The 21962-nt window shown below is 39.3% G+C and overlaps 1 protein-coding gene across 1 annotated transcript in view; it reads right to left on the bottom strand.

Annotated features, from left to right (window-relative positions):
• LOC140951745 (Fanconi anemia group J protein homolog) overlaps nucleotides 1-21962 on the bottom strand; it is a 65563-nt gene that overhangs the window by 39389 nt on the left and 4212 nt on the right. Inside the window, exons 4-26 of the mRNA XM_073401070.1 lie at nucleotides 21386-21472; nucleotides 21120-21245; nucleotides 20493-20590; nucleotides 19501-19712; nucleotides 18793-18882; nucleotides 17352-17454; nucleotides 16559-16681; nucleotides 15977-16072; nucleotides 15238-15373; nucleotides 14851-14897; nucleotides 14208-14357; nucleotides 13889-13932; nucleotides 12329-12436; nucleotides 11554-11602; nucleotides 10702-10729; nucleotides 8896-8951; nucleotides 7941-8081; nucleotides 5563-5631; nucleotides 4320-4370; nucleotides 3207-3278; nucleotides 1744-1816; nucleotides 1416-1487; nucleotides 439-548 (exon numbers count right to left, since the gene is read on the bottom strand). Of these exons, the coding sequence (XP_073257171.1) occupies nucleotides 439-548; nucleotides 1416-1487; nucleotides 1744-1816; nucleotides 3207-3278; nucleotides 4320-4370; nucleotides 5563-5631; nucleotides 7941-8081; nucleotides 8896-8951; nucleotides 10702-10729; nucleotides 11554-11602; nucleotides 12329-12436; nucleotides 13889-13932; nucleotides 14208-14357; nucleotides 14851-14897; nucleotides 15238-15373; nucleotides 15977-16072; nucleotides 16559-16681; nucleotides 17352-17454; nucleotides 18793-18882; nucleotides 19501-19712; nucleotides 20493-20590; nucleotides 21120-21245; nucleotides 21386-21472 (2141 nt within the window). The remainder of the gene's footprint in view (nucleotides 1-438; nucleotides 549-1415; nucleotides 1488-1743; nucleotides 1817-3206; nucleotides 3279-4319; nucleotides 4371-5562; nucleotides 5632-7940; nucleotides 8082-8895; nucleotides 8952-10701; nucleotides 10730-11553; nucleotides 11603-12328; nucleotides 12437-13888; nucleotides 13933-14207; nucleotides 14358-14850; nucleotides 14898-15237; nucleotides 15374-15976; nucleotides 16073-16558; nucleotides 16682-17351; nucleotides 17455-18792; nucleotides 18883-19500; nucleotides 19713-20492; nucleotides 20591-21119; nucleotides 21246-21385; nucleotides 21473-21962) is intronic.

The raw sequence follows: 21962 nt of genomic DNA, 5'->3' as shown, positions 1-21962 counted from the left end.
ACGCAACACTTGGGGAGGAGTGTTGCGTGACGAGACAAAAACGGCTGCGAGGGAGACTAGCAGATTACTCGGAGTCGACGACCAAGAAATTTGAAGAAAATGCTATGGAAACTACAGCGTTCTTACCAGGATATTCTACAATGGGGTCCACAGGACCCACAGAGAAGCTAAAAGGGGGTCATGAGGGAGAAAAGCGGGTCACAATTTTTAGATACAGTTAACTCAAATGATTGTGTGTTTTCTAAAAATGCCATAACCAATTAAATTTTGGCTTATATTATAAGGAAATGTGCGTATGCGTACGTTTGTTTACGTACGTTCCGTTAAAGTTTTTTTTTCTTCTTTGCACCTTTGTGACCCCTTGGCCTAATTACCCTGCGGCAGTTCGCAAAGAAGTGCAACAACGTCACAATAGAAGAACGCTTAAACCAGTCTTACCGTGATTACAGCCCTGGCATTGTTGTCAGCAAAGTCGAGTCCCTCGCTTACTTTCCCTCTACATACCGCCAAGAACAGTCCTCCATCAACGTTTGATTCGTCGTCTGAATCTAAATCAAAGGATGGAGAATATCCTATTGTTATATGCTACTTGAACTAAATGTAGTAAAATAGAAAAAAGACAGAAAAAAAACAATTTGGCTGATCATAAGAGACGTAAAGAATGTAAAAGACAAACAAATACAAGTTATGTGGCCAGTGAAAGCACAGATAACCAGTTTATCTCACGTCCGCATAAGCTCGACTAAATCTGAGTTCCAAGAATCAGAAAGTTTCCATTTTCTCGTTGCTTACGATATAGTGAAAACCACATTGTTGGAGTCGTGAACAGAAGCGAAGGATTACACTGTTAACTAAACAGATATGTCTCAGCTTTAAACTGGCAGTTTAGCCCTGTAGGCCAAAGTCTGAAGCAACCTCTCCTAGAGCCATTTAAGCATAATTTAAGCCAAAACATCAGCCCTAGACAACTGGACTGTATTAAGGGAGTCAATGTATTTATTGACCAGTAACGCCTACCCTTCGAAGCCGAAGATTGATGGCGTGGGGTCAGCTAACTATTACGAGAAAAAAAATGCAAAGTACATTTCTAGTGTACAGGACTGTGATTGAGTGAAGAAACGGACAGTTTGAATTTAGTTAAATTAGTGTTCTCAAAGAAAGACTGACGTAGACAGTTCCACTGAGTGATTGTTCTAGGGTAGAATGAGAGACGATAAGAGGAGGTACTGGTAGAAGAGGAGGTACTGGTAGACCCAAAAATTGTAACAGGTCTAAAACAGATCTTTTTTATTTACAGTGTAAATCAATCACAAAGCGCGGGTCCCCGGCCCTATCTTAAGTGATAACCGGTCTTTACAAAAGAGGGGATTTTTTTAACCGAGCAAGTCAGGAGCTCAGAAAACAAACCCTCATACCTAGCTCAGCGCTTTCTTCATCCTCGCTCGTTCTAACAGCATGGTAAAACTGGTGCATAATGTCGTCAAACTCTGCATTTTCAAATAAAATATTAGGATAAATCAACTGACTTTATTTACAAGCGTAGCACATAATCGTTTCTGGACTGATAAATCTGTTCCTCTCAAATCCAGCATTGAAGTGGAATTGGAAATGTTGGGGTTTTTTGGGAGGGAAGATACTAGAGTATTGTTTGTAAGCAGGTCTACTTTAGCTTTCACGTTGCCTCTCATATAACCTGATTTATCGATTAAAATTATGACCAATGATGACGATGAACTTGCTGACCTGATTTATCTCCACCGCGTGGCTCACTGACAATTATTTTTCTGTCCATGAGTTTGGACCATAGACCTGTTGACTGAATACACAACTAATTAATTAAGTCTCGTTTTTATGAGGTGCTCTATATTTATATGGAAAAACAGCCAGAGCGCCATATAATCACAATTTTTTATCAGTGCAAGCTTTTATACGGTGTAATCTTAATCCATCCTCAGATGACTACACGCAGGGCTATCATGAGGCTTTTCATGTGGTGATTTACATTTTTATGGTAATAAACCAGGCCTTAACCCTTTCACTGCCAGAGTGCTTGATGGAGTTTTGTAAGGCGACTCTAACTTTTGAGTCTGCAGACGAAATCCTATGATGTGACCATTCAAATGAAAGCTCTCCGACTGTACTTTAACATGATGCTATTTGTCTGTCAAAATTTTAGAAAACGAAATTTGACAATTTGGTTGAAATTTGCCTTTGGCCACATTTGGCAGTGAAAGGGTTAATAATTAGAAAAGAGTTGTAATGGTGTTATTATCATTTAAAATTGTGTGAAATGATGCCTATTCTCACCCCTTGAACGCCCAAACGCACATAGGACGGCTCTAGCAAAGGACGCCCATCAAAGGCTTCGCCATATTATAAAGGGTCACGTGACACTCAAGGCATGACAAGAAATCAAATGTCTTCTTCTACAATGGACACAATATCTACAAGTTTTATTTACCAAACCCCCTTAGAACAGGTGTTTTAGAAGGATTTCCACTGACAGCCTCGTTTTCACTTAGGCCATTTTACGGCCTGCGCAGTACTAGCGTCTAGTGGCTTGGCTCCATATCCAAAAATGTTAATCTTTGGTCGATACATGGGCTGGGTGTGAAACTGAAATGGTATTTAAAGGCATATTTTTGCTCCGAGCCCACATCTGATGTCCCTGGTAAAAGCTGGACTGAAGAGGTCACGAACATTATCAGTGTATTTCTGTCCTAGACACACTCAAAACTGTTTTAAGCTTCATTTTAGCATGCATAGCGTACGCCTATAGAGAAAGCGAAAAAAATATATTTATCATATAAACACCAGTGCAATACCACATGAGCTTTCCCGCGAAAACATGATATCTCCACACGTGAAAAATAACGTTATTTTCACACGTGAAAGCGAAAAATATTTAGGTGAAATGGTTTGGCATTTCATTGGTGTTTATATATACGAAATTTCTCTTCGAGTGTTGAATTTTTCATGAGTGAGCGCAGAGAACAAGTGAAATATTTTTTTCAACGCGAGAAGACAAATTTCGTATCTCTGCGCGGCCATGTAATATCCTTTATATATTTCATGACACCATAAGAAGTTATCAGATTCTCGTTATTTTGGCAGCTCACGGTATCTTATTCCAAAAGTTCGGAAAAACTCTACTCTTGGTCTAGCAACAAAAGGTTAAGTAAGGAAAGCAAGAGATAAAGGACTACCTGCCAACGTTTGCTGAGCTTGTCTAACATGTTGTACGATGGAAAGAAACACAATACTCCATGAGGGACGGTCTAAACAATAACAAGACAACAATGTCAAAGCTGGATTTCCAGGAATAACAATTTTTTCTACCCTAAGTCGTAAGGTGATGTGCGTAGGAAAATCACGCGCCCAGTCGTATTTGAGAAAGTAGCCTGCGTAGCAGGCCGTTGGAAGTAGTGGGCACGAGAAAAAACAGGCGCGCGAAAAGGAGACACGCGAGGGAAGAGGGAGCGATTTTCGGGGGCCTTCCGTGCAGGCGCTACCTCACCCCTCGCGTGTTTCCCTCGCGCGCGCCCGTTCTCTCTTTCGCCCACTACTTCCAAGCGCCTGCTACGCAGGCTACTGAGAAAGACGACATTTTCTTGACGTTACAATCGTCAGACAGAAAATTCAGAGACCACAACGGGATTTGAACTCATGGCCTCCCAGGCATAGATCAGCACTCTACTTAGCTACTGAGCTATAGAGGTCACAATTAATCAGGGCAATCAAGTCAGATCGGTCTCTTCCTAAATGGCATGTACGCCAGCTTCAAAATGACCGGTTCGGGTGGCAAGTTTTGACTCTTGGTAAACACCCAAAGTTGAATGTTACGAATATCTAGTTTGTAATGAGGTTAATTCGCGTCTGATCGCATGTTATAGCCCACCAGTAGAGAAAAGCGTCGCGGGGCTTTGAAAACCAAAACAATGGCGGCTGAATCGCGTTTAACAAGCCTCGATATTTTTGACCAACTAGTTGGATTTTACTAAAACAATTATTCCTCTCACCCTCATGGCCTCTGAGTCAATAGCCCATTCGGCCTTCGGGCTCATGGGCTATTAACTCAGAGCCCGTACGGGCTCGAGGAATAATTATCAAATATGTCGGGTTGGTGTCCTACAGTTGCAGTTGCTTAGCAACAAAATGGCGACAATAAACTTGGCGCTTTTCCCCAGCCCATGAGGCTCTGAAAGATACGTATTTCTAGAAATTACAGTGCTTACAACATTTACTGACTCTAATTGTGTCTTGTTTAAGTAACAAACCAGGACATGCCAGGACATTGGTACAATAAAGCATACCATTACCTCACAGACATTAAGTACCATCTTTCCCACTTCATCTTGAAAGGTGAAGGTCTAAAATAAGGGAAAGGGTAAAAGTATAACGTTTACATCGTACTTATCCACTACTTTTGTTAGAGCGATTTTTGTATGACCTTGAAATGAAAACGCGTGAACAAAACAGAAACAACAAACGAACGGAAGTAGAGCGACTTGATTGGTTTATCGAACGAATACTAACGCGCGTGGCTTTTGGTTGGTTAAGCAAACGCTCGGGAGAAAAAAAACCTCATGCCCGAAGACCTTTCTAGAAATCAATCGACACTTCGCTTTGACGTCATAGTACAATACGATTAGCCAATCGAACAACGCCTTCTCCATTAGAGGGTTCTCTTTGGCGGGAAAAAGAGGAGTCGATGTTTCGATCTTTTCATCCATTGGCTGATAAAACAAATAACGAACACTTACCGAAACAAGTTTTCAAGGTCATACGAAAATCGCTCTATATAAGTGGGATACAAATGTGGTCGTGCATTATTAAATAGAAAATTGACATTTAAACTGCAAAGGACCGCAAACGAATTTGCCGCATAACGTAAGATCTGTAGAAGACCTGATCAGCAAAAATTATACAAAGAAGACACACTAAATTCTGCAAATAGATACAGAATAACTGTAAGAAACACTTGTGACGGCAAAACCACACAACGACAAATCAGTGAGGGTCAGCCGGATCTTTAGTAGTAAGACCTGGATCAGTAAAATCTTGAGGACCAAATTTTAAAATTTAAACAGTAAACTGATCCTTACGGCAGGAAGAGTGATGGAAAAAATTTAGAAAGAAAACAAAAGTAAAGTGGTGAATTATATTAGCCCGATATTTCGGTTTGCAACACAAACCTTCATTTTTTCTTTTATAGACCCCGTTTAAGGTTTGTGTTGCAAACCGAAATATCGGGCAAGTATAATTCACCACTTTATTATTTTTTTCTTTCTACAGTTTTTCTATCACTCTTCGTGCCGTGAGAATCAGTTTACTGTTTTAATTTGAAAATTTGGTACAGAATAACTAGCCTGCAGCTAATCAAACTGGCGTTATTTTTTCCTCGTGCCTTGCTGGCTTCCCACTTCCCTTCGCTCGCCTGAAAAACGCGAGAAAATAACGCCTGTTCTACAGGGTACAGATTACATATGATATGACAGTGGAACGTCGACATAGCGAAGGGCCAAGTGCCTCATTAGTATACCCGATAGATCTATTGCTTACCTCAGCACTGTGGAAACTAGCATTAATAGCCGTTCCACTTGGTCCTGCTGATAGAGTCCCGACCCATACCTACAACGATAAAACTGAATAGTCATCATTTCAAATGCCATGTCTTTGCGATAAATTTGGAATTCTTCCCACATATTCCTTTACCAAACATGAGGGACACCACCTGCCTGTCCGAGTTTTTGACCGAGGAAAATAGATCAAATGCCAACATAAATTAAAACTGAGAAAATCTGGCAAGCACCCGGTCCTGAAGTAAGGCTATGTTCAAACAATACCGGAAAGCTTTTGCGCCGGTGCGAAAACCACACCAGATAGGGCTTCTGTTCACACATAACAAAGGTGATTTCGGCGCGATTTCTGTAACGGAGCGATAACGGAGCGAAGCTGAGATCTCTAAAGCGGAGAGTCACGTATCGGATAGGCGTTTACACAATACCGGAAAGCTTTTGCGCCGGTGCGAAAACCATACCAGATAGGGCTTCGGTTCACACATAAGAACGGTGATTTTGGCGCGATTTCTGTAACGAAGCGATAACGGAGCGACGCTGAGATCTCTAAAGCGGGGAGTCACGTATCGGATAGGCGTTTACACTATACTGGATAGCTTTTGCGTCGGCGGGAAAACCACACCGGATAGGGCTTCGGTTCACACATAAGAATGGTGATTTCGGCGCGATTTCTGTAACGAAGCGATAACGGAACGAAGCTCAGATCTCTAAAGCGGGGAGTCACGTATCGGATAGGCGTTTACACTATACTGGATAGCTTTTGCGTCGGCGGGAAAACCACACCCGATAGGGCTTCGGTTCACACATAAGAAGGGGGCGATTTCTGTAACGGAGCGATAACGGAGCGAAGCTGAGATCTCTAAAGCGGAGAGTCACGTATCGGATAGGCGTTTACACTACACCGGATAGCTTTTGCGTCGGCGGGAAAACCATACCGGATAGGGCTTCGGTTCACACATAAGAAGGGGGCGATTTCTGTAACGGAACGAAGCTGCGCCGCGCCGATCTCTGAAGTGCAAAGTCACGTATCGGATAGCTGTTCATACTATGCATAATTAACAATTATTCCTCGAGCCTGAATGGGCCTTCAGTTCAATAGCCCATTCGGCCTTCGGCCTCATGGGCTATTGACTCAGAGGCCATGAGGGCGAGAGGAATAATTGTTTTAGTAAAATCCAACTAGTTGGTCAAACATTTCGAGACAAAACAACAATTTTGGGTTTTCAAAGCTGGCGCTTTTCGCTACTAGTGGGCTATAACATATAGCCTAGTAGTCTCAACCAATCAGAACGCAGCATTGATAATAGACCACTAGGACCGGATATCTTTTCGTGTCAGCCCAAAAAGCTATCCGCCATAGCATGAACATAGCCAAAGAGTTGCAGGGCTTGGGGCATTAATGGAAAACAATTTCTTTAAGTAAATTCTCGAAAATCACCAGCTTCAGGAGGTGACGTTAAGACACAATTGGGATTTTCACACGACAATGAAGCAAATTGCTTGTGACCATTTCTTGAATGAAATCCTGAAAGCAATGACATTAAAGCACCTGAACGTTTCTCATAGAAACTCTAAGAGAATGAGTCTATTGGTGTAAGCGCTGTCCTATTCGTAACAGTGAGGAGTTTCGCTCTAATAAAACCTTACTATCAAATTGTTTAATATGTTTTCTTTAAGGAATCAACAGAAACTCCCTTGATCCAAGGTGCAAAGAACACAATTTAGGATAATTCAGTACATCCTAGACTAGACCCAAAGGGACGAGAAAAAGATGAAAGCGAGAAGAATAGACTTTCACAGTCACACACAGCCCCTTACTTTTCCCGTAAGATCGAGCGCTTACCAATACGGGCCGCAAAATAAGTTTCAAATGTACCGAGCAGGGCAGGCCACAGGGTACTAATCCCCAGGCTAGAGTTAGTGCATTTGAAACCAAGATGGTCGTATGTAACGGCACGTGCTTGATCCTGACGATCTTCTAGGAAAAAAGGGCACTGAGAACAGTCAAGGACAACAACGCTGGATGGCGAACGACGCTGTCTGGACGCCAACAGCCGGTTTTGCTCAACCATAAAACTTCATGTACACAACCCTTCACCACAAGCAACGATGAACGAACAGTCAGAGTGAACGATATACTACCTTCCTTGGCAAAAAAGGACACCAATCGAGACAACTTAAAGCTTTTCTTTTTACACCCTGGAAACCTTCCTCGTCCCTTTGGCGCGAAACAGATGGCGTCAGGGGAAGATACTTCGTTTCTAAAACACCACGCGCGCCAGGTGAGAGCACGGAAGGAAGGCTGGAAAGGAGCTCTGCGTTTTGCTCTACTTAAATTTATATTTATAATATTGTACAAACCTGTGAATTGGCAATCACATGATTTGCCTCCAGCTGGATTGGAAATTTGACTCCCAGCTCAGAAGAGAAAGTGTCCATTGGTGACAGAGTGCCAGAGGTTAGGATGATGCAGCGTGCCTGTGAACCAAGCTCGGAGAAAATCTTGAAACAAATAAAAGGAAACCACTGGTTAAATGTTTATACCGTCAACTCTCTCTAAGACTTACAACTTTGGGACTGGAACCATGTGGCCGTCTTAGAGAGAGTCAAATAAAGGGAGAAAAGAAAGTCAGGAACCAACTCTAACTGTCCTTTCAATAGAGACAATAGAGATGTTCGTCTTACAGAGGCGTCAGTGTCCTTTGTATTAAATACTCCATTTGCACATATCCCATAATACAATCAACTCTCTATAAGACGGACACCTTTAGCACCGGCATTAAGTGTCCATCTTAGAGAGATGACTGTCTCATAGAGTCAACTAAAAGGAGTTCAGTAAGGCAGAGATCAACTTAAGGTGTCTCTCTAATAGAGGCAGGTCTGTCACTAAGAGCAAGGGACTGGGTTTTTCCCCTGGCTTCTATATGCATGACCCCGGGATATTTTCATAGGAACGAAAAGGAAAATAAAACAAAAGAACTTGTTAGTTGTTCACTTTCCCGCCTACTAATTACATAGAGAGGACAACCTGAAATCCTACTGACAGCCCTGTAGAGGTGTCCGTTAAGATAGAGTTGACTGTGCTGTGGGAATTGAAAAGGGGTGACAACTAGTGAATGGAAATGTCCAAACAGCTCTCACCCGCCCAGAAGAAAAAATTATTTCCTGATCCCACTATAAAGGTTCTCTGTCGTCTGTAATAAAGAGTGATGGTACAAAGAAATATTATTTTGTTCCAGAGTAGGTAAATATTAAGAGGAAAACCATGGCATATTTTATTTCAGCAATCGACTTTAAAGGTATTTGCGTGTCTTACCACAGCGGGGTTCAAACACCAGAAATTTAACGAATGTGTCCATTCCTTCCTCATTCCTGAGGGATTAAAAAAAATTGTCATCGTTGTAGTATCAATCGTGCATATCCCTATTATAGTCAAGTCCCGTGAATACGAAACACTGAGGGGCGGGGGGGGGGGGGCATAGAAAGTGTCCGTATTAACGAGGTGTCCGTAAACTGGGGTTTGACTAGTACGGTGTGAAAAACAGGTAAAGCAAGAAAGAGGCTGTACAAAGAGCAAACGAGTGGAACCACAGGTAGCCCAAGCTCGAAATATGAGCATCGGCATTGTTGCGTAACATTCAAAATTAAGGATTTGTATGGGAAAAAAACCTATCGTTTCTGTAACCTACGAAAATGAAAGGATTTCAATAAAAAACAGCTTACCTTACTTAAAAAATGTGTGTTACGTCTTTCCTGTGTGGTCCACGGGCCGATTTATGGCCGTTTTGTGGGTTTTTATGTAAACGGTTTTCTCTCTATATAAAGGTTTAAACCCACATGTTACGCAACAATGCCGATGCTCGCCGACGCTCATACTTCGAGCTTGGGCTACCTATGGTGGAACATAACCCGGTTTTTATAGCATTAAACAGAATAAAAGAAAAAAGAATCAAAGATTGACAGAGTGGGTATGTGTGTTGCCTTCTATGCAAGAAGTCGAATGCCCCAAGTTCGATTCCAGGTGTCACCTCAAATCCTTTTTTTGACTTCTGCCCTTTCTGTGTAGATTCAAATACCAGTAAAAGGGAGCTCTGGCGGAGAGAGGGGTGAATGAACTGAGTGCACTGTCGGCCTCAGGATTGTTACCTAGATGGCGAGTCTTTCCACCCTGGCTGCCAAAGACTTTTCATGCGGAGTTTCCGGTTTCGGTCACGGCCGACACCGAAGCATCCAGCCGCGAATGAGAAAAAAAATCTCTGGTACCAAAGGTAGAGTCTTTCGTGCTATCAACGTAAATTAAGGAACTTTTATTCCTTATACCATTACCGTTGGGAGTGACGTTAACCCATCCCCAAATCCTGAAAGCGTACTAACAGGTTTACACACAAGACACAAACATAAGTATAAGTACAAGCATACAAGCAGAAGGATGTTCACATGTGCTTATGAGCATAAGCTTAAGGTGAGATACACATTACAGAAGAAAAAAGTGCAGAAGGTTGGTGAGAAACGAAAGGTATCGTGTTAAGCACTTTTGTTGTTGTTGTTTGTACTTTAGACTTTCTTAAGTCCTTTAATTTTTGTCCTGGTTGGTTATGCCATTTTAAAGGACTTTTTATACCTGTTTGGCGCGAAATTCACCGATCGAAAATTTCAGCGGTGACGTCATGACAATTGACCAATAAGAGACTGAGGGTATCAGCATGACATAACCTGAGAAGATCTAGGAATACACCCGTATTTGCTTTTTTCCCGAGTAAATTTATAACATGATTCAAATCCACTCAGGTGAAACAAGTCGACCGTCGTGACTTCGTCGCTCGCTTTGTCGCAACCTCATTGAAGCTCGCTTCAAGAAATTACGAGAGGTCGACTTGTAGCAAGTTTATTTGCACATGGTTGCAACACAAACATAAACAGGAGCACAAGACAAGGGAACTAAAATGTCCTTGGTGCATGTCAGCCTCCTACCACGTGCATGACTGACTAGCTGCCAAAGGAAAGTCACAATTTTCGCCTTTAACATTATAATTGGTGCAATCTTAATGTTTGAGTAGAGAAAGGGCTACGTTGCAAAATGGCTAAATCGCAACCCTTAATGCCCCCTTAATAGTATTCTTACCTGAATGAGATCTTCGCCACCCTCCAGGCTGAATTGATACATAAAGAAAAGAAAGGAAGAGAAATAGTAGGTTAGGTTAAGTTAATGAACACTGTAACCTTGCCAGATGCGGATCGCAAAGCATACTACATCACGATCCTTGTAACACAGGACACCATACCTTACCTTTCTTAACTAAGCATGCTTGGAATCTCAGCCTAGGTGTTTTTTACAAATTAACTAACACTATTTTTATGTTCTGATCGCTAAGGAGCTCCCTCAAAACAACTTTGGTAAAAGAAATCGAGTCTTGTTAGGCCCCGTGCAAACGGACGCAACATTGTTGGCCAACAACTCCCAACATTGTTGGATGATACATGTTGCGTCCGTTTGCACACCTTGTTACATGTTGTTGGATGTTGTTGCGTGTTGTTGCTCGAAGTTTGAAACCGGTCAAACTTTTCAGCCAACAACTCCTAACATTTCCTTTGTTCCGTGAACACCGAAGCGTAGCGCAACAATGATGGATCCGTTTGGACAGCTCTTCCAACATTGTTGGGGCCACGCACGCTCATTCCGCGTGGTTTACAAAGACTTATGGTTGTATCCTTCCCACGATGCACTGCAGGTCCCAACATTGTTGGGAGTTGTGGCATCCGTTTGCACAACCCTGTCAACACGCATGCAACAACTCCAAACATTGTTGGCGCAACAATGTTGGGAGTTGTTGCGTCCGTTCGCACGCAGCCTTAGAATTGACTTATTTTTTACTTTTTATCATTCAGTGTTTTTTATGATCATTGCAAATATTACCATTTTGATTTTCTTTTTCATGATAAAGAATATTGGAACAGTCATCATCATTCAACTTACCAAGGCCTCCATGTTTCTGACCATTACAGACGTCTTCAGTATTGCACATCTGAAAGTTTTTCAGACACCTTGATTTAACGATAATGTTTCAATCTTACTTCTTTGAATGTCTATTCCCTTTATTGGACACTGTCTGGACAATGAGTAGTACTGACAGATCACAAAAGCAGTGGTCTAATCTCGTATCATTTCCTGCTAAATATATTGCGACTTATATGACGATTCGTTGATTTTCCACTGAACTGAGTTCTAATAATTTGATGATTTACGTCCCACCTATTCTACTCATTAACATTATATAAATAGATTTTAGTCGCTTTCGGTGAACTTTCTTAGGTTTAGTTTTTCAGTTCTGAGAAGCACATCGACACGAAGGATTAATTCTGATCCTCTCTTCAGGTTCAATAAAATTTTTCTTTGCCCTCGTTTTCCAATATGTTTGTTTCAGGAAAATTAAAGATTAGCCTGTTGGACCAAATTGGTGGCGAGATATAAGCACTGTTTTGCTCTGATGACTCCATATAAATCCTTCTAAAATTGGCGTGAATCTTAAACGTAACGATCCAAGCCAATTTTAGAAGTATTTGTATGGAGTCATCAGAGCATGCTTACTCTGCCTAGGTAAAAAAAGGAAGACTTTTAATGAATGCACACTAGGGAAAGAGGGATGAATCTTTCAAAAAGACAAAAGTGATAAGGAACACAAAAGAAAGAAATATTGTTACTGTGTATAAATGTTTGAAATTGGAAGGACAATCTCTTATTATTTCCAAACCTGTAATCAGAAATATACTTCATATTGTCTCCCATCATAAAGCCGCCCACCAAAAATATTCCCTCCAGAAGAGAAGCACTGTGAGATGACAATGATGGCATTCCTTGCCTTCAAAAAAGAAAAAAAAAACGGACACAATAGACCATTTCCAAGTTCCCTCGGGCCTCTGTATCAAAACGAGATTGTGTGCTCAGCCTTTGATATAGAAACCATCTTTCATTCTCAAGCAAATAAAACTCATTTTCGCAAGAAAGGTTGTGCACTTGGCCTCATTTTTAAAGTGAGGGTTTTGGAATTCGGAAGTGGCCTATTTTCAAGCAATTCGATAGTAACAGTAATAATACAGTAAAAACCTGCTTGTAAGAATCTAGAATTTTTTTAAGTCTCGCAAAAGGGGTTCTTGTATTTTGTAGAAGTTATTGGCAATTTAGGCTAAGTAGGTTCTTAATTTCTATGAAGGATATACTGTTGTTGAATACCAGAAAAATAAGTTTGGCCCTTACATAGTACAGTATTTATCAATAACTGTGCATTGCAAGCCTACTTCATGCAAGGCCCATAAAATTAGAGTCTGTACCTGACATAAAACTGTTTTTGTTTTGGGAAAAGTAAAAACAGTTACTGTAATACTTTTATTTGTAACTACAGTTTACTACAGCATTTTCTTGTAAATAACTACAAATTTGTAATCTCAAAGTTAAACTCTTTTGTTACACTGTTTATCACAATTCAACTGTAACCCACATATTATAAGAACCTGCTTGATGTCACTTGGTTAAACAGGTTCCAACATTTTTGGGTATTAAAATGGCAAATTTCTGAAACCACTAGTATAGGTTCCCACACACAAGTTTTTACTGTATTATAATTTTATTGAAGAGGGCACCACCCTTAGTATGGGGAATGATTGTGTTAAAATATAGAGCCTTTCTTCTTAACCCTTTAAGTCCCACAAGCTACTAAGATCAATTCTGCCTTTCAATTGACCTCAACTTTGTCTGTCGTCCATAAAAATACGAAAAAACTTGGCCCATATCTTGCTGTCATTGCCTCATTGTTGGTCAATATATATATTGCCTGATGAATGTGGTCATATTTTACCGTAAAATAGTATTGTCTAAATAAAGTGATGAACTACTTCTGAAGTCCAGAACTATATCTCTTTAAAAAAAAAAAATCTGAAAAATGTCAGTACATTTGAAGAAAGTAACCATGATAGCCACTGCAATTTCTACCTGAGGATTTCGAGTTTATTGTAATAAAATTATTACAATAAATAACCAGTCAGTTCATTAAGAATTCTAGTAGCAGGATAAAGGTGTAACGTTACAGAAGAATATTTTGATAGAGGCTCCATGTCTTAATAAAAAATTGTCAAGGCTACCAAACGTTAGCTGAAGAATTCTCCAATCTACGAAGCCTAATGAACACTCTGAAGGTAGCTGTAAAATTTTGTGCTTGAAAGACAGGAAAAAAACTAATGTCCTATATTTGCACCAAACTTTACAGCAACAAAACAAAAATAATAAGCATCATCATCTGTGGTGATGTCTAATGTACCTGTTTGGATCTTTAGCAGATGCCATGACAAACTGAAAATGTTCCTAACAATTGAGAAAACAGTTAAACACACCGTTAAATACATTAATTTCAACAATTTACAGCCCTAAAATTGAGGTTCTAAAATTTTATTTTTAAGAGATGACATGCACTTAGCCCATGGCTGTACACAGGCTACACTAAGTTAGTTAAACACTAAACTAATTTCAGGGTTGAAGAATAAGAAGTCATCAAAGGCACCTTGAAAATGTGTCCTGCAGTGCGACCTTTCAAGAAACAACTTGAAAGAATATAAAAAGGGGAATAAGAAACCACTTACAGAGTAAATTTTAAATGTTGCCGGAGTAATTCCTTGCTTCTCCATCGCTCCCACAATTTCTCTACCAGACCAGACTTTAGATGACTGTTCAAAGCTTCGTTCTTTTAACTGGGATGAGCTCTCATGAATCCATCTTAAAAAGCTCCCAACCTAAGGAAACAACAGATTATAGGGTAGAGAACACAATTACCCTGAAAACTAATAACAGTAACAGTGATTTTGTTTGTCTTTCAAAAAAACTGTCTTTTGACTGGCCATGATTTCATCCAATAGCCTGAAATTAAACAGGGCTGTCACCAAGATTTCAAGTTCCTAGGTATGTGCAGCTAGTAGGCAGCTAGGAAGTTATATTTGCCATTAATTTTTGTTTCCTCTGAAAGTATAGCCAGGGAGCAAACCCATAGTTGCCGGGGGAAATCCCAGCTCCCAGGCCTTAACGACAGCCCTGTTAGAACTCACATAATTTCTGACTGGTTTTTCAATTATACCAAAGATATGAAAAGAAAGTACTATAGAGTAGTTATGCCAAAGGATGTCTCGATAGAAAATAAATTGATGAAATAAACATTTACATCTGTATTTAAGATGATAAAAACCTAACTGAACATTTAAGAGGAAGAATCTATATTATAAGTCATTTTACCATTAGATGTAGTGCCCTGTGGTTTTCTGTCAACACCTGCAGATGAACTTTAAAGAAAAACAATGTCAAATTGATGTGAATTTGCTGTATTTTGTCTTTAAGCAAACTCACAAATTTTGTCCTGAGACTGGATTGATTTACTTTCTTACCAACATCTGTAATTTCGTTGAAAAAATACTACATAGACGCGAAGAAAATACAGGGAGAGTAATGTATATGTAGGTTAGCCATGCTGAAGGCATTTTGTATGACAAGCTTACATGTCACTAATAAAACAATCTACCGTTATTAAATTTGACAGGCTGTTGTGATGTTTCACATGCTACTAAGACAAGACACTTTTAACAATGTCTCTCTTAGACCAATGTAAAATCATAGTTTCATTACCAAGTTTATCAAGCTCATCTAAAGTGTTTTGTAAATCCACAGCTGTCAACGTGAGGCTGGCTGCCTCACGAGCTGAGTCTTCTACATTGTGGGCCTCATCTAATACTATAATCTGATCCTTGAGATTAATATCCAACTAAAAAAGAAAAAAAAATTAATGAAGAATGATTTTATATTTTTTAGTTATGATAAGAAAATAGATGGCACTTAATTGGTGCAGAAATTAAAGACTTCCAAAATATATACATGTGCAAAATCCTGTCAGGTAAGTTAAGAACGTAATTCATTGGCCAAAAGGAAAATACACCAGCCCTGAACCATGAACACTACTCTCTTTGCACATTGTAGCATGAGAAGTTTCAAGGAGTGTTTGCCAAGACGGATATTCAGCCTGTTTTCTCTCCCCTCACCCCTTTATTTTCCTACTGACATTTTCATTAAGACAGGTGTCTGTTCTCCTTTGTGTAGCGACTCATGGTTGGGCTGTGGGTTTTGCCAGCAACGGGGGCATTATGGGGACTGCCTGCGAAAAGTGGAAGCCCCTGGATACTCCAGGCAACCAACTTCAATAAAGTGAAACAGCCAATTAAGATAAGTTGTTTCAAGCAGATATATTTTTTTTGCTGTGTGTTCTGGCACCTCCAAGTCAACGTGAATGTGCTGTGCCACCTTAATCTTTTGCTATGAAAACGGAAACACTGCACAAAACATTGCAAGCCTGTTTGATAATAATATGTACCTGATATCTGATTTTAGGGTCTATGAGATAATTATATGGACAAAAGATAATGTCAGCCTCTTTCATCAACTCCCTTGCAGCATAATATGGGCAGGCCTATGAAATAAACAAAACTGGCATGAACATAAGGCCATATCTGTTTATCATAACTGTTGATGTGCAGACAAGCAGCAAAAAATGTATTGTTGCTTTCTTATACTAAACACTCTTATTTGTAATGCTGTTATTAAATTTACCAGGAATTTACAGCTCACTGGTGCTTTTGTAATCCAGAAATCCTGGCAGTTTTTGAAAATGAATGACAATACTTGTATAAAATGTAACACCGAAATGCCTATGAACAAAAAAATTAACAAAGACACACGCAAAGATTGCCTGCCTTCCCATTCTTGTTGGCAAATAGATGAATGTAGACTCTTTGAAGTTTTAGACTGCAAGTACTGGAAATATACCTTATTTTTCTTCAAATTTAGCATCGCACAAATGAATGCTTATTTGCCAATGTCACTGAAAAGGGGTATAGGCAGGTCTGCAAAACTGCTCCAGGCCAGTAAACTGAGGGCCCTAGTAAGTCAATAGTACCTTGATTTGAGCACCTAGAGTAACCAAGTCTTCAATATCCCAAGCTTGGTTCAGGCCATGGTAATTTAGGCTTGTCTGAGTCCTGATTGTGTGAACTTTCTGGTAATACCTACAAGTTGTGCCCTTACAAAAATAATACAACTATACTGTTACCACACATGAGTAATTGAATAATGTAACAAGCTACAAGTGGATGTTATATTTCCAATATGGAGACCTCTTGCAGTCTTTCTGATTAACACTTGACACCTTAATAGATGCAGGTTCAAACAAAAGCTGTGTCGCATACAGGGCAAAGTTTCAAATAAAGGCAGGGTGTCTAATTAAGAGTAAAACAGTATAATAATTATACTGTTTTACTCTTAATTATAATTATTATTATGTTAGACTGCGGGGAAAGCACTCCTTAGCTACCATTATTCAGGTGGGAGCTGTTACTGCCCAACCTATTGTTTTTGTATTGTGGGGCGTGTGCCTGCCACCTTCCCTTGACATGTAAGACAAAATGCAGCCAACCTTTGGTCCCTTAATTTTTCTACCAAAGATCACTGTAAAGAATAAACTTTATACTATCACGGAAAGCAATGATGTAAAGTACAGGTATTTCCCATTTCCACATCTCACATAATGCACCATGTTTGCCCCCCAAAATTTTGTATGAGCATTGTCTTCATTATTTTTCTTCTGGGACAACTGTAACACCAAGGAGAAATAGGTTATGCAAAACTTTGGGATGCAAACAAGCTGTATCATGGGAAATGTGCACATGGCAGATAAAAGGATCACCACATACCACTGAACCATCCAATAATTTTTTACACTCCTCGTTTTTGTTCTTTCCTTTTGACACAACTGGGTGAATACAAGAGTGCTCTCGGCTGGATAGTATAGTCATCCTACGACAAAGAATTTAAATGAACATCATGATTCAGTCAAATGAGAACAAAATATTTTTGTCTCACCTAATGCATACCCCCAATTCAAAATGCACCTGGTTAAAATAATTGGTTAAAATATTTTGGGCAAATCTTTAATGGTATCATGAGTTAAATGTCCGTTTTACAAAGTTAACATAACTTTCAAGTTTAATATTTGAGCAAAAAGCGGAGCAGAAAATAACGGCTGGTCAACGGACAATGTCCGGCCTGATTGCGGACTTGACCGGTCAAACTCTCGTCTTGCCGGTCATTTTTGGATACGAACATTGCTGCTTTGTACTAAAACCTTCTAAGAAAAAGAACGCCACAATAAATTAATTTCATGTTGTAATGAAACACAACAAAGCGAAACAATAACAAACTGAGTTGGTGGAGTAACGCAACGTTGCAGGTTGTACTGTACTTTCTACTTTGCTGTAATCAGTAATGTGACCTGCATGCTTTGGGAATTCGGGCAAATCGATCGCAATTCTCAATAAGTCGTCCTGTGTTTCTCCGCAAATAAATGTTAGCGAATTGATAAATAATAATTTCTTTATGTCAAACATGAATCTCGTTTGCGGACTCAATTCCAGAATAGCCTGAGAAAAATTTAAGCTAATCAAGCAGGAACGTCGTATCTCGGCGCTTAATTCTCCTTCTTGTAAACAACTTTATGCAAATTTCTGTTCAAATTTGAGCCCTTTGTGATAAAGTGTTGCGCGATGACCCAAATGAAAGCTCTGCTGTATATTTATTGACTACTGATAATAAACACGCTGTTTGTAGAACAGACTTCTTGCCAATGCAAATCAACTTCTTTGCCAAAAAAATATTAGCAACAATTCTTCTTTGTGGAGGAGACTTTCGATCATGTGCCAGGCAAGTGAAAAGATCAAGTTTCACCGATGTTAATTTCGGAACAACCACGCAAAACAAATTTGTGCAGATTTTGTTCTTTAATAACCCAAATTATTTTTTTTTCGTAATTCCTAAAGTTTGTTGAACTGTATGTGTATTCCATTTCCTGAACCTTGAGAGTTTGAAAAGGATTTACGCTTCACTTTTTACCTTTAGAGACTTCAGACACTGCCGCATGATGATACTCAAGGTAGAACGGACATTAAAACACGCGAAAACCATGGAAAGGAACTCTACAATGTGTGAATGCATTTTTCACCAACTTGCTGTCAAAAATGTGAATGTGAATGTAGTAAAAACGATCTATTGCCAGCGTAATTTGATATTCCTTAGGCCAAAAAAATTTATAGTATTCATTATTTGACCAGCCAGAATCGGGGTTTGTCTGATTCACACCTCACTCTCTTGTATTCTGTCTTCCGCAGTTCCCTTGAGATCTGGGCTATTTGCTTGTGTGTTCTAGTTCCAAAGAAAATTTTTGGGACCCTACAGGAAAAAATGCTATAATAATTAGAATAATAGTATGCTTGCATACAAAGGGTGGGTACTTTAAAATGTACAGGAAACCTTAATGATTAAACTGAGATGTACGAGTAGTATGACAAAATTATAACATGGTATCATCCCTGCCCATTTGACTTGTGGTATCCTATCAAAATAACTCTCAACTTTCAACTTCTTAATGATAAATTCATAAAAATTATTATATCACTGTCTTGGTACATGTAATTGGCTGATCAATCATCTAGGCCGGCATCGACAGAGAGACTTAACAGGGCAACAAACGCTCACTCTTTGTATCCCACTAGCCTGTTTGACAAGCTGATTTTGCCAGTACACAATTGAAATTAATTTTATTTATCAGCCCAAAATCAAAATTAGAAGAGATCAGCGATTCTGACTTTTTGGCATTCTTAACTACAACTAGTGTTATCATAAGATAGGCTCATTTGTTGTTTGTCCGAAAATAGACACTATGTTATTGATCATGACATTTTAACCACGTACTGCTGGTCTTATCAGGTGATGGTGTTGATTTACTGACTTGGACTATGTATAAAACACATTGATAAAAGCACATTCCAATAAGCTTGAGTTACTTACTTTATGATGTCTGGTTTGTCATTTATCTTATCACTGCAATCACCACAGCATTTCTCCTTGGTGTTATCGATGGCACTATGAGATTCATTTTCAACTGATCCATCTCTTGTTAGCTCCATTCTCCATTCTGGAGGCCTGTAGTCAGCATTATCTTCACTTTCAAGCCCTCCAACAGGTGTCTCGACACGCCTCTTTTTAGATGATGATACCACCTTAGACATGTACACATGATTTGATGAAAGAAAAGTGTTTACAACTGCCCCTGTTGGCACTCACAAACAATGGATTATGGGTGAGGTGAGAATTATTCTTGCAAGCACTGACAGAACAACGGTGCCAGTTTAAGTTTAATAGAAATTCTGAATGCAGTGAACTCTCTCTATAATGGACACCTTTGGGACCAGCACTAAGTGTCTGTCTTAGACAAATGTGTGTCTTATACAGAGTCAAACAAAGGGAGTAAAGAAAGGCAGGGACCAACTCAAAGTGTCAGTTTTACACAGGTGTCTGTCTTAAAGAGGTGTCTGTTAAGAGAGAATTGACTGTACTGCCTTCAGCCATCTTCTGATAAAAATCAACAAAAAAGCAAGGGTGACACAGGGCACAGCTTCCACACACAGTTTTCATTAAAATGGGATAACTTTCATCGCTGAGCTAGGGCTGTCAAAGGGCTGGAAGCCAGCAAAAACTGCCGGATAGTCAGCCATCCTTAGCCAGCTACTTCTTTGGTCAAGTTCCAAAGCCACTTACCATTCATTATCAGCCTACTACTTAAAAACTCTTTGACAGCCCTGCTGAGCTCACTATACATTGGTGGCCAAATACTGGCAACATGCATTTGGCCAAAGAAAAGATTTGACTTCTGCGGTTTCAAATATTATGGCCAAAAGAGGGCTAACCCACCACATGAACATTGGTGAATATAATGTTATTTTGAAGCCTCACAAAGGAATCATTACCAAATTGGAATTAATCTTGAGATAATTTCACACCTGCTGTCCTGGAGTTCTAAATCGCTTCTTTGCTGGTTGAAAATCATCATCCGTTGGGCTTTCAGTAACATTTTCCCTGTCAAGGCACTCATTTGGGTCTGTATTAAGTTTGTAAACCAAATACATTATGAGTTAGACAAGTGCCATGGACTGGAAAATGTTCACAAAACTGTTAAACAGACCAGCAAAAACTCTGAATTTCAATGTTTCTAACCTATTATTATCAAGAAATATCTGAGTGGATTGTGTTGTGGTGGCATGGCTGAGTGGTTAAGGGGACTGGAATTCAAGATTGAGTGACAAACATTTGCGGCTGAACTGTAATGTAATTTACATTTCTTGAGTAAACTGGGTCAGAAATTTGCACATTCAGAGAAGAACGAGTTCTTGAGCACTGCATAAGTTAGAACAGCCCTACTTGTCCATGGTACTACAGCTACGTTGTGGTTCAATTTTATCCTTGGTTTAAATTTAAATTTCTTTTGTTTCAAACTCATTATCATATATTACCATTCCCCAAAACAAAAGGAAATAAAATTCAAACCAAGGATAAAATTGAACCACAACAGCTATATTATATCCCTACTGAAGTTCAAAAGGACACTAAAGACAACCCTTTCTACAAACCTGTTGTTTGGTGAATTGGAGTACAAAATCCTACGGAAGTATTTTGTGGGTCTTTGATGTCATTTCGTTCTGAGCAAGTTGTATTATTATACTGAGTTGGATCCCCTTTAATGACAATTCCTGGCTCTGAGAAATGAAAAAATATTATATCATTCAAGAAGAGGAATAATCAAAATAAAACACAAAGTTTCTCAGGGATGTAAAGCAACTAAATTAATGGCAAATGGTATTGGTATAATAAGTGTTAAAATCTTATTTTACTGCACCTTTTGGAGGAGAAATGTCTTGCCCACCATGTGTCCAGTTGCAAAGCTCATCACCCTCATATTCCATTGCTGCAGCTGCTGCTGCTTCTGAAAATAGCGATTTTTAATCAATGCATTATTAACAAAATTAATAATAAAAATAATCATTATAATCATTATCATTATTAATGTTATTATTATTATTATTATTATAATTATTATTATTATCTTTCAGTCATCACCAAAGAAACCTGGACAATGTACAAACCAACCTCATAATACAGAAACATTATAGACACAGGGCCAAGTGTTGATATTCCAGTGCCCCTGCTAGAGAGGTATATTGCAGGCAACATCTATTCTCAAGTTGAGTCAGTATTCAACCTATTTGATTCAGAATTTCTTTTGTTTCCGGGCCCAAACTGTTTATAGGAAGAGAATGCAAATTCTGGTTCAACTTGAGAACAGAGTTTACCAACAACAGGCACATGTACGGTGTAAGTTTAGCTTCTTCTCTTAAATTATCACGAGGAGCTCTCATCTTGGTCTTGGTGTCTAAGTGGAGACTGTACCACCACCAGACAAAAATAATAATACC

This window comes from Porites lutea, chromosome 11 (assembly GCF_958299795.1).
Source record: "Porites lutea chromosome 11, jaPorLute2.1, whole genome shotgun sequence".
NCBI lineage: Eukaryota > Metazoa > Cnidaria > Anthozoa > Scleractinia > Poritidae > Porites > Porites lutea.
This window is presented reverse-complemented; position numbering and strand designations above follow the sequence as displayed.